Source organism: Notechis scutatus, chromosome 1 (genome assembly GCF_049901735.1).
Source record: "Notechis scutatus isolate UNSWTSFEM ecotype Mainland chromosome 1, rNotScu1.2, whole genome shotgun sequence".
NCBI lineage: Eukaryota > Metazoa > Chordata > Lepidosauria > Squamata > Elapidae > Notechis > Notechis scutatus.
In genome coordinates, this window is record NC_142009.1 from 81078182 (window position 1) to 81091684 (window position 13503).

At 35.3% G+C, this 13503-nt stretch overlaps 1 protein-coding gene across 3 annotated transcripts in view; it reads left to right on the forward strand.

Moving 5' to 3' along the window:
• AGPAT4 (1-acylglycerol-3-phosphate O-acyltransferase 4) overlaps positions 1–13503 on the forward strand; it is a 46139-nt gene that overhangs the window by 11557 nt on the left and 21079 nt on the right. For all 3 annotated transcript variants that reach the window (XM_026675241.2, XM_026675242.2, XM_087969179.1), the window contains exons 2-3: positions 2042–2284; positions 11166–11335. In XM_026675241.2, coding sequence (XP_026531026.1) covers positions 2107–2284; positions 11166–11335 — 348 coding nt within the window. In that variant the 5' untranslated portion in view covers positions 2042–2106. The remainder of the gene's footprint in view (positions 1–2041; positions 2285–11165; positions 11336–13503) is intronic.

The window sequence follows — 13503 nt, forward strand, 5'->3', positions numbered from 1 at the left end:
GATGCATTTCTTTTTACTACTTTAGCAAAATGTCAGTCCCTTACAGGTAGGTTTACCAGATTCCTCCCTAATCCTTACCATGCAGCCTCATAATTTGGACAATTACTGTGTTTTGCCTCAGAAAGTAAATCTATTTCACAATTTCAAAGATTTCTTAGAGGTGCCTGAGAAAGTAAACTTGAAATATCCTGAAAGAGCAGTTTCTCTGATAGTTCTTAGTTAGGCTGGAGCCACTATTAAACTAATACATTACTTTAATTCAATTCAATTCAGACAATCCAATTTTCTTTTAAATGTGTGATGATTTTCTGGCATTATGATGTTTATTTATTCCGTTTCTATAGGTATCATAAAGTCATACAGACTTGAATTTATGCAACTAAGTAAGTTTGTTTGGGGTTTGAATGCTAGTGCTGGGCTCACAGATTAGATAGACACAGCTTTCACAAGAGTGTAATTGTGAATAGTCATCCAAGGCACTGGATTAGAAACTGGGAGATTGTTCTTAGTCTTGAAAGTCATCTAGGTGACTTTGCCAATTATTCTCCCTTAACTATAGGAATAAAGTATTGGTAACAGGGTGGGTAAAAATTGTTGATTTAAAAAAAAATTAAATTGATTTTTTAAATTCAAATCAGATATATTTTTATCAAATGTATTTTAATAAAATGCCATCGGAGTAAAAAATCTATGTAAAATAGTTTTCTATTTAAGATACATTAATAATTTAGTTTATTCAGCATGAAATGAGCTTCGTTATGTAGCATGAGGCTATACTGTAATATTGAGACTGTTGGTGAGACAAGAGCAGGTCAAAGGAAGAGCAGCTGTGGGAAAGAGATGACAGTTGCTGTTTAAAAATTATGATTTAAATCAAGCCTTTTTACTAGTGATTTAAATCGTGATTTAAATCGACTTGATTTAAATCAAATCCACTCTGATTGGTAAGCCATTTTTGAAAATGTTGCCAAGAAAACTGCATGGTCTTGTTTCAGCAGTCACTAAGAATTGACATAACAACAGGCATTCAGAAGTTTTTCTCAGAAGCTTTTCTCTTGATTTATACATGTAGCAACAGTTCAAATGTTTTTACTACCAGTTCTGTGGATGTGGTTGGTGGGCATGGCAGGGGAAGGATACTGTAAAATCTCCAGTCAGAGGTGGTATTTGCCAGTTCTCCAAACTACTCAAAATTTCCAGTTCTCCAGAACTGGTCAGAACCTGCTGAATACCACCTCTGAGAGATAGCTAGATAGGTGGAGGGAGGGAGGGAGAGAGAGAGGGAGAGAGAGAGAGAACACAAACTGGACACCATGAATAATAATTGACTTTGCAATAGAGGTGTAGGGTTGATAATAGCAATAATAGGATCTGATGCTTTGCTCAAATAGCATATGTAAATTCTTGAAAAAAATTCCTTGGGTTAAAGTGGAAAAGGAATACAAAATATTTCTTTTTTATTGCTTGGAAAGACTAATAGAAGCATTTAGAAATATCTAAACTAGAATTTTTAGAATCTGAAGTCAGTAAACTTTAAATGATTTGTCATTTTTAAAAAATCGATCAAAAGTGACCCATAATTTTCCAAGTAACACTGAGGCTTAGTGTGTTTGGTATGATCTTGGCAGCAAAGAAGCACATTCTGAAAGGGTTTTTTATTATGATTATTATTATCAAATCATGCGTTCCAAGCTTTTACAGGCCCTGTACTTATTACTGCTGTGAATAAGACACTTCTTTTTTTTTTGAACTGTAAACAAATATCATATTTTTAAACTGAAATGTTTAGTTCTATAGAAAGGCGAGGAGTTTGAGCAAGCAGCTATAGTATAGTCCTGCTTTTTGCACACATTGTCATATTGTCTTTACACACAGGTGTTTGTTTCAGGGTATCTATTTTCATATGTTTCTTTAAACTACTTTAAGTTAGAAGTAATAGTGTATTTAGGGGAGGGCAATATAAAATAAAAAGATAATGAAAGCAATGCAGAGACTCCATGTGGATTATTTCTAATGTTATGGTTCTATTGTCTTTCCACAGTTACCGTTCCAAATTTGAGCACTGTTCTCTCCTTTTCTGGAGGATTTGCCTTGCTGCCTTAAACCATGGACATCATGGGATTTCTGAAGTCTCAATTCATTTGTCATCTTATTCTCAGTTATGTATTTATAATGTCAGGGTTGATAATCAACCTCATTCAACTCTTCACGCTAATTCTCTGGCCATTCAACAAGCAACTTTTCAGAAAAATCAACTGCAAGCTGTCATATTCTCTTTCAAGCCGTAAGATGTTTTTATATTCCTACCTTTGTTTTAACAAATAGTATTATTTAGGGCAGGCAGATTTTAAATGTGAAAAAAGATGTTTTACTGAAATACTTTTAGAAATGCTGCCCTGGAAGAACACATATTAATAAGGAACTTGGTTTTTTTTTTTCATTTTTTCCTTTCTGCAAATTCTCTTTCCTTCTTTGGATATATACTTTATATACTAATGTGAGTTCAGCTGCTCTAAAGTTAATTATTGAGAAGTACAACTAAAAGGTAGCTACACAGATAGATGGTGCACTAGGAGAGTAGTAAGGATTTCTGCAGAACAGTGTTTTTCATTGAGGGGGACCTCCAAATCCATGTGTTTTTTTTTCTTAAAAAATGCAAGAATAACCAACATTCAAAAGTGCAGTCAAGTGTTTTTTATTGCTTCTTTTGCAATGCAGTAATCCTTAACTTGAGAATACAATTGGGACTAGAACATTCATTACCAAACAATGTTAAGAAATATGCCTGTGTTTATGGCCTTTCTGCTGCGTTCATTTAGCAGATCATTGTTGTTAAATGAATCTGATTTCCCCCATTGATTTTGATTGTCAGAAGCTCCCTGGAAAGATTACAAATGGTGATCATGTGACCCCAGAATACTGCAATCATTGTAAATACACCCAAATTTTGATCATGCGTTCCTGGAAACACCGCTGTGGTCGCAAGGGCAAGGATTGGTTGTAAATCACTTTCTTCAGCACTGGCTTAACTTTGAATGGTTATTAAATGAATGGTTATAGGTTGAGGACTCCTTGTATAGGCATTCTTTTATTGAAGTACTCTTTGTTGCAGAGTTTCTCTTGATGTACCTAACAGTTATTGTTCCTTGACTTTATCACAGCTTCTCCCTGAAAACTTAGTTCATTGTCTATGCTAGATTTCTCACAGTCCCTTAGTCTTTCCGACAAGCAACTATGTGTCCCCAGAATTTTCCTTATTAAATTACCTAACTCACTGCTTTCCCCTTGAAAGAGAGAGAGGTCTGCTTCAAGCAAAATTCAGCCTCTACCATCCTATTTATTTCTAGCAATGTTTGGGGGATTCACAAAAGTCCCATTAAAAATGTAGAGAGCATCCTAAGGTAACATACCCCACCACATATTCTCAAATTTCCCAAGGTGTGTCTACCCCCAAAGTGATAGCTTGTCCTTGCTATTCAGTCAATCTTGACTGTTCTTCCTGCTGATAATTCTTCTCTGTTTGCTTGAACAGGATGAGTAGAATCAGTGTTGAGTTTCATTAATGGTATGGCTCTCACTCAGCTATATCCATTTCTTCTCATTGAATATAGGGAGTGTGTAGTCCTTTAAATACAGAATGAATAAAATACATTGTTCTTAAGGCATGTAATCCCTTTTCTCCATAAACATTAGTTTCAGTTGGCCAAAATAGTATTTTTTCCTCTCCCTTCTTTTTTTTAATGATATACATACATTGCAATTATTTGCATCCTGCTTTCAGGATATAAATCTTCCCATATCTGCTTAGAACCAGTATTAATGATAGTAAATACAGATAGCCCTCAACTTTTGACTTAACAACTCATCGAAGTTCCAAAGGCATCAAAAAGGTGGTTTAAGACTGATCAACACATTTACGACTAGTCTTCACATTGCAGTGTTCCCTGTATTCACTTGATCAAAATTCAGGCGCTTGGCAATCAACATATATTTACCATAGTTGAAATGTCCCAAGGTCAGATAATTATCATGTATTAACACCCAGGGGCTTCTGACAAACAAACTCAGTGTGGGAAACTGGATTCACGTAATGACCATAGTGATTCACTGAACAAATATCACTGGCAGAAATGTTGTAAAATCAAATGCAACTCACTTAATGATTACTTTGCTTAGTGATGGCAGTTCACGTCCCACTTGTAGCTGTAAGTCGAGGATTACCTGTAGAGTATTATTTAAGAACATACAACAAGTCTCTAAGATCTACCATGGTCTTGGTGTATTTTCCCTTTGGACATTCCTTCTGTTTTACAGACTCTGGTTTCTTTTTGGTCTGTTTTTTTTTTTTAAAAAAAATTAGGACTTAAATATATATTTGTGAGGGTGAAGGTTTGTTCTTCAAGCTTGTGGGTTGGTTTCCAAACATTTTGTTATCAGGCTAGGTAACATCTTCAGCATATTTTAGGGGAATTTAGCTCCCCTAAACTCCCCTAAAAAGGCTACTTGTCACACCATCTCCTCCCCAAAACCAGTACTCAACTGAAATGCAAGAAGTGACTGGGTATTATGGCAATATGCTTTTCCTTAAATCCATCTTTTTTAAATGAACTTCTTATTCTGCTTTGCTTGTCAAGCCAGCAAATGAGGCTGGTGAGCCTCCCGAGGAATGTATACTTATTAATAAAGACTCTGTTAATAAGAAAGAGTAATCACTAATGAACAGAAATTGTTTAGAGGAGATAGATTTTTTGTTAACTCTGTCCCCTGAGAGAATACCAAACCATTTCTGCTGTGCTTCAAGTTTGGCTTTTTTGTTTGATCGTTTGTTTTTGAACAAGTACAGAAATTAGGGCAAGACTCATAAATCCTTCTTCCCCTAACAAATATCAGAACAAATCATTTTTAAAGAAAATGAGTCATTTTTATTTGATTAAAATACTTTATAACCCTTTCAAATTATCTAGTATAAAATGTATCTGAATCAAGAATGTTTAAGCTATAATCCCACATTTGCTATCCTAGAAGATGAATTCACTGAGCTTTAATTCTGATTAAACATACATAGTGTTGTGCTGTCAAATTATATTTTAAGAAGCATTTTATGACTGAATCTCTAGTCTTCTCTCATTTGTATGGATTATTTTGAACATAATAATCCAAGTTTCTGGAAAATTCTCTGTTGTTGCAAATATGATTATTTATATTGTAAGGAATCATCCTGTCAGACTAGTTCAGAAGTAGATATATGGCTTGCTCTAAAACAAGCCAAAATTTATAACCTTGCATATTGATAGGGAACCAAACACCGATACTTAATTGTATATATTACAAGCATGTGAACTACCTAGCCAAGAGTTTGGGATTAAGTTCATGTATAGTTTTCAAAGTTTTGTCTTTGATTACAAGCAGGTATTTTGATTTGTTGCAGAAGTATAAATGTTTAGGAAAGATGCTATAATAAATTGTCTTGACTTTTCTCAGTCATTTTGTAAAGTTTCTGAATGCAATAACAGTACAAAGAGTCAATGTGGTTGCAATAATAGAGTCTAAGCACACAGACACATAGCCACCAACGAAGCACACCGTTGCATAATCACTCAAGTTCAGAAGACCTGTGAGTGCCATCACTGATGCTGTTTTTGCAACATTCTAGTACTCTCTTCGAACTGAGCAGTGTTGACACTAACTGACCAGTAGAAGAAGCATCCAGTCAGTGCTTCCCTTCCCCCTGTTTGTTTTTGTTTTTGTGGAGTCACTCCCTAAAGTGAGAGCTTCAGTGCTATTTCTCTGTTCAAATAAAAATAAAATCAAAAGGTGGCAAAACCACCTTGACTTCAGAGAAAGGAAATGATGAAGGTGTGGGAGGCAAAGCCATGGGGTGGAAATTTTCACTGTAGAAAATTGCCCTCTTCACAGGCCCAGCATTGCTCTTGTTGTTGGTATTGATTCAGCTGTGGAAGAGCTCTGGAGATACATTGAGATGATGATTGAAATATACATCTAGGGTACAAGAAGAAAAAAGAAGACAAGGCTATCCAAATTTCCCAGTTGTATTTTTTTAACTACAATGTGACACTTTTATTGTTATTTATTTACTTAAATTTGTTATGGCTGCCCACTCCAATAGATACTGTTTGTGGAAGCTCTGCTGTATGCTGTTTTCTTCCTGGATAACAGTGAAGGTACTTGGCATAAACAATTGTAAGTAGACATGAGCCCAAGAGATTTGCAATTAATTATGGCTCTAAGATTACTGAGTAATCTGAACCTACTAATCTTATGTTTCACTGACTAATTGAGTTCTTTTTTTCATCTGCTCCTTTCATTGATTTGCCTTTTATTGGTAATCAATAGAATGAATAGAATCAGTAAATTAAAATAAATAAATAAGGAAGCAGTGGTTGTACAAGTTCCAGTGCCTTGCTGATACAATTTAATTTCTTCTTCCATTACTTGATTTATGAGAGAAATTTAAAGTTCCTTTTGTTCTGTTGTAGCAGTCCCTTAAACATTTATTGCTGATTGACAAGAACATTGTGGCACACATGAATTTCACTGTCTTTTACTATAAAGAACCTCGCTGTTGAAAGTACTGGCTGCATATTTTAGCCCATAGCTAGTCAGGTTACACATAGTTTCCCATCCCCATGAACTGTGCAGATTTTACACAACTTGTAAAATTGTGAAGATGTGCCATCCATGTAACATTTTAAGTTGTATTGTTACTTGGAATATGTTTTGGGGAAAGAGGCTCTGATGCTGTAAATACTTTTGAAGTAATTTGAACGCCTCCAAATTGTACAGGTTTTGATTGTCAGTTTTTAAATCACTTCAAACAAGTTCATTTTCAGATGTGTACAGGTTTTCTTTTTTAAATCCCCAAAAATACATAAAGTATGATTGCATGTTCCCTGGTAAAGGTTTCCCCTGTCCAGTTATGTCCAAATTCAGGAAGTGATGTTCATCTCTATTTCTTAGGGAGTCAGTGTTGTCTAAAAATGCTTCCATAGTCATGTGGCTAACATGACTATACACCAAGGTGCTTGGAATGCTGTTATCTTCTCACAGAGATGGTACCTATTTATCTACTCACACTTGCATGCTTTCGAACTGCTAGGTGGCCAGCAGTTGGGGTAAGTTACTGGAGCTTGACCCATTGCACAAAGCTTGGGTCTCGAATCAATGACAAGCTCAGTTTCTTTAATGGCTGAACCATCGCTACCCCCCTCATATTCCTGATTAGCGGGGGGTCAAATAAGACAGTCAAACCTACTTGATAAGGAAAGGGAAAGAGCACCTGTGTTGTGGCAAGTTCAGTGAAGCAATATCAAAATGTAACACACCACTAAAGAATGTGAACAGTTCAGCACAGAATGGTTAATGAAACAAATGGTAAAATTGTGAAAGAAGAGCCACATACAAATTTTTTGGCCGACAGAGGCACTGCGGGCCGGTCCTTTGGTATTTCCAGGCCAGCCCCGCGGACCAGATGTAAACACTCCATGGGCCAGGTCTGACCCACAGGCCTTGAGTTTGACACCCCTGTGCTAGAGACAGCTCAGGAGGAAAGCAGTAGTAGTTATACCTTTGATATTCCAGCAAACACCGTAGGAATGGGTGGAAACTTGTCTCTTGCCCCTTGCTTTCCATGGTTGAGAAAGAAATTGAGATGGGCCCTGATATTTTTTTCTCTATATTTGTTCTTCCAAGACTGAAAGAGAATATTAAGACTCAGGGAATGCAAGGAGAATTGCTATATATGTTATCCTTCAATTAAAATTGTCAAGTGGTGTTTATGATTTAAAAAAAAAGTCAGACCATCACAATTTGAATTCCTAGATACAAAAGCAGCACCTGTCATTTTTCCAAGATTCAGGCTTTTACTTTTATATCATGGATGGTATACCCGCACACAAAACAGAGGTATTGGGGAACCTCAAGATTTATTTACAGTAATTATATCTTGTCTTTTTTATTTTTATAAATAACTCAAGGAGACAAACATGTCTAATACTCCAGCATCCCTGTGAGGTGGATATGGCTGAGAGAGAGTGACTGGCCCAAAGTCACCAGATGTCTTTCATGCCTAAGACATGATGTCATCATACAAAAATGCTTAAGAAAAGAAAGCTAAAGTGGGAAGGATGGTACAGAATGTTGACTGACTTGGGGAAAACCCTGGAAAAACAGATGGGAAGAATATGAATTGGGATATTGTGGAGGAAGGTATGAATGGTTGTCTGACACCTTGAATAGAAACATTGCATGATTCAATATTTGTTTTGCTAGTTTTGCTTTAGACAGAATGCCAAATAGATTATTAAACTCTCACTGGATGCTTAAAAACAAAACACCAAATTAGAAATATTTGTAGCACAAAGTGGTAATTTTACTTAGAAAAATGCTGATGCTTGGGCATATTTTAGACCTCGGCTGGATGAATCTCTTTCCCTGCCTGCCTGCCTGCCTATAATATAATGAATATAATTTGCAACATTGACAACATACTTAACTCTCCTCTTTCTTCTGTTCTGGGTGGAGTTAGGCACTGGGAAAGATAAAAAGCATACTTAACCTGAGATCTAAAAGCAGTCACAGAAAAATGTCCAGTAGGTCAGTTCAGAATTTAAAAGCTGAGCCAGTTTGAATTCCAAAGTAGAAGAAAATGAAGTGTCAATGCAGCAGAGAGGTCTGAAAAAGTATAAAAGTTAAATGGATATGCAGGTTTAAGAACAATAGCAACTGCTTCAGTTAATGAGTTGCTCTTAGAGAACATTCTATTAGAGCAGAGTTTTTCAAACTTGACAGTGGTAAAGTTGTGTGGACTTCAACTCACAGAATGTAGGAGAAGAGCAGCCAGAGCTGGGGGAAGGTGTTAAGCTTGCCTTTAGTTTAGAATCTTTACATTCCCACAAGCGCTCTGAGTCTAACCCCTCCTAAATTCCGTTGACCTTATCTGATGCCAATTTAATCTTGAATTTTGGTTGACCAGATTCTTGTGTATAGACTTGAATAAATGTTCTATGCTGCAACCTTACGATTGATCGTGATTCTTTGTGCCTGACACAGAATTCTTCAACCAATAATGCTAAAATAAAAATAATAAACATTTTTTTTAAAAAAACCAATGCAAAACAGAACAAATGGGGATTTAGTCATTCTATACAATACAAATCACAGACAAAGAGAGACGTGACACCTCCAGTAAGGGACTCTATCCATCTCAGTCGGAAGCCTCACAATGCATGATTTCAAAACCATTTTAAATATCCCCTTGAGCGCTGGATTTTGTGCTTCAGTTGGCTTGGTGTTTTAAGGTTGTTTCGAACCTGCCTGGTCACTGTTCTTGATTTTCATAGTTGATGGTCTCAAATCTAATTATTTTGATTCTTTTTTAGCTTAATGTGCATCTGGCTGAACAAATCATGAAATCTTATGTTTTAATTTTGCTCCTGCTGTAAGGACTGCTACGTGTTCTGATTGAACTGTTTTGTTTTAGTCTTACCGTGCACCCAGTTCATCATTAATAAAGGAAATGAGTCTGGCATCTTTTGCAGGATACTTTGTTCTGTTTTCAGCTTTTCATAAATGTGCTATGAGCAAATGAACTGATATCAAGATTTCAGCTCAATAATTCATTCAACATATGGGAGGATTATGCAGATGCCTGAATCTAATTTCTAAAGCAGCTCAATGGTGGATATGTTACATAACAATTAATAAGATTTTACCTTTAAACCATCTTGTCCTTTTTACATTATTGTGCCTCTATTAGCAGGATGCAAATATATACTTGACAGAGATGACATGGATGCCATTTTTTTCTTTTAAAACATCCATATTAGAAATAGAAAAACTAAATGTCCCCATTTTGTGAACAAAAGGAAGAAGATATAAATAGAAGTAGATAGTGTTTTCTTAAATGTAGGAGGGGAATTAAGACTGCAAATACTTTTATAATTTCTTTATTTTATTTTTTTGAGATTTAAAGCTGTAACACAACTTTATAATTCAGCATTCTACTAGGTCACTGGCAATGCAACCATTACAAATGTGATTCAGTTGCCAAGCACCTGAATTTTGATTACATAACGATGGGGATGCTGCAATAATTGTAAGTGTGGGAAAACAGTCATAAGTCACTTTTTTCAGTGCCATTGTAGCTTCGCATAGTGACTAAATGAACTAAGTCGAGGACTATCTGTATGAATAATCTGCTGCTACTTACATTACAGCAGGGCTGTCAAACTCACAGCCTGCAGGCCAGATGCATCATGTGCTGGCCACACCCATGTCCAGTTAGCGAAGGGGGAAAAAGTCATGAGATGTTTACATGACAATGCCATGACCACATGGGTTTGACACCCCTGCATTATGGCATATATCTATAATCTTGTACCCTCGAGGTATACTGAGACCGCAGCTTTGCATTCTCCACAAATGTGATGTATCTAGCAATAGAACTAATACAACTGGAGGGCACCAGTTTGGAGAAAACAATGTATAGGAGGAAAGATGAGTCATAGAAAACAGAAGCAAGAAGCCTGTAGTCCTTTAGCTTTTACTGAAATGAAGTTCCCATAATTATTTACCCTAGAACTGCTGGGAATTCTGATTTATCAACATCCGGTGAGCCACAAATCCTCAGGTTCTGCTGTAAAGGAGCATCTAATTAAGATTCCTCACGTGTGTGTGTGTGTGTGTGTGTGTGTGTGTGAATGGACTGAAATCCAGATAAATACTAACATAATCCATCTGCTTCGGTACAACTTTTTAAATGTTTATGTGGCAACTTACTATAATCTTTCACAAAATAGGGAGTTATTATTCTGTCCTCTGTTTTTAAAAATGCAAACATATGTTTGAATCTTTCATAATGTGTAAATAAATGTATAAATTCAGAGTAAGTTTTCTATTGCTATCATTTAATATTTTGTAAATTAGAGTAGCCAAGCGAAAATGGAGAGGATACCAAATGAATGTTCATCTGTTCTCGTCTGTTCACCTTAATCTTGAATCTTAATCTTATACTTGAATGAGTAGAGTGATTTGTGGGGTCAATATTGAAATGGCACACTTTTTGCCTCTTTGCAGTAGCAAAGCAACTGTTTATTTAAGCCCATAGGTACTATGTCTATTTAATCATTTGTTATTATTTGTTCCAGAGTTGGTGGTGCTGCTGGAATGGTGGTCAGGCACTACCTGTAGCATCCACATAGATGAACAATCAAAGCACAACATTGGGAAAGAGAATGCCATTGTCATCCTTAATCACAACTTTGAAATCGATTTTGTCTGTGGTTGGAGCTGTTGTGAAAAATTTGGGGTTCTGGGGGTGAGTTTTTCTTAACATGTTAGCAGATTCCATTTTTCCCTCTCCAATGTGATGCAACACAACTGCTTTCGTGGCCAATTTGGTATTTATTTACGTATTTTCTTCAATATTTCCATTTTTTTATTCTGTTAGCTTTAAAACACTGAAGCAATTTGGAGGATAAAGAATCGGAGAAAGGTATTAAAAACATTTATCTCCTTGGTTCTCTGCTGTTGTTCCTTTTTATTATTTTGATGGAGGTGTAGGGAATGCTTATTGAATGTGTATATAACACAAAAGTGTCTATTATCATAGAAAACAGAAATAAAATGAATGACATAATAGTTTAGAGAAATGGGCTGAATTAATAGAAATAAAAATAAAATGAAGTGTAGAATGGGAGATACCACACCTTGGCAATTGTATTTCTGAAAAATATGCTTGATTAGCAAGCAGTTGCAACTTAAGAATAAGCCAAACTGTGCTGCCAAAAAATATAAACAAAATTTTAGGTTGCATGAACTAAATTATCCAAACTATGAGAAATAATTGTTAAATGACTTTCTTCATTGGTCAAAGCCCATCTGGAGTACTGTTTCCGTTTTGGGGATCACAGTTTAAATGTTCAGACCAAAATGTAACAACTTCAAAGAACAACTAGGATACTTATAAACGTGGACCTGTGGAAAGGAAACCTCCCCTGTGAAGGGGAGTTGGGTATGTTTAGCTTAAAGAAAAGGTGACTGAATGAAAGGAATGATAGCAATGTTTAAATACTTGGAAGGATATCACGTGGTTAAAATACGTTCTTGCTCATTGTAGAACACAGGTAATGGAATAATGGGTATCAATTCCAGAATCACAGATTCTGATTGAACGTTAGAAAACATTCCTTAAAAGTAAGAACAGTTCACAAGTGAAGCCACCTATCCAGAGAGATGGTCACCTCCTCTTCATTAGACAAGTTCAAGCAAAGGACAGATGCACATCTTTTAATTTGTTTTAATTTAAATTCACACACTAGGTAAAGGATTGGCCTTGATGGTTTTTGTACTTACTCTCCTTTTTATTCTTGTGTTCTTAATATTTTATTTCAACCTGAATGTATTGTTCAGCTTTAATCCGCATGTGAATCATCCTGAAATACCTGCATTGTGATAATAGTGCAAAATAACACATTTTGTTGTATAACCTTTTAAGCTTGAGAAATAAAAGCAGCTAAGGAAGTGTTGTCCTTAGCATTAGAAAAGTGTTGACCCAACAAAAGAAATGCTTTGAAAAGAAATGCTTTGAAATGCCAGTGTAATAGTATTAAAGGGTACCAGCATTCATAACATCAGAGATAGTGTCAAAACCCGTATGTGTCACTTTCCTGGAAGTTGGGTGGATTTGGCTCTTGCCAAGGCAACCAATTGTGAGAGTAACTAGAATCCGGGTGATGCATCAGCAGAGACATTCGGTGCCCTTGAATGCATATACAGCCAAAGGCTAAAGGAATTAAGTCCTATTACTTCTCCTGTAGTATGCATTAATTTTGAAATAGGCATCCACAACTTGTGTTTCTGATTTTCTTTTCAAGAAACAAGGCTAGAGGTTAAAAAGGTAAAATGGGGGGGGATTTGGGAAACAACCAAAAAAAAAAAAAAAAAAAAAAAAAAAAAAAAAAAAAAAAAAAAAAAAAAAAAAAAAACAAAAAAAAAAAAAAAAAAAAAGAAAAAAAAAAAAAAAAAAAATTTTTTGAAAGAAAAAGAAAAACTTTATATATGTTGGGGGGAATATGAAATAATGAGCCTCAAAAAGATAACGATATTCTTGGGGGGGGGGGGGGGGGGGGGGAAATAATTTAGAGCTTTACATCACTGAACTCTTTTAGTATACCAATAGTTAGGTGTAATTTGGAGAATTATTTCCTACTGTGTAAATAAAATTATATATATATATATATATAAATTTGTTTTTTAGGGGCTATGGGGGGGGGGGAAGATATAAAAAACATTGGATTTTATAATTGAAATAAAAAAAAAAAAAAAAAATAAATTATAAATTTTAAAATTTTATTAAAATATTTAAAAAAGGGGGGTTTGATGGGGGGGGGTTAGGTGGATGAGTTTGTTTTTTTTTTTTTAAAAAGAAAAATTTTTTATTTTTTTTTTTTTTTTTAATTTTTTTTTTTTTTTTTTGTTGGGGGT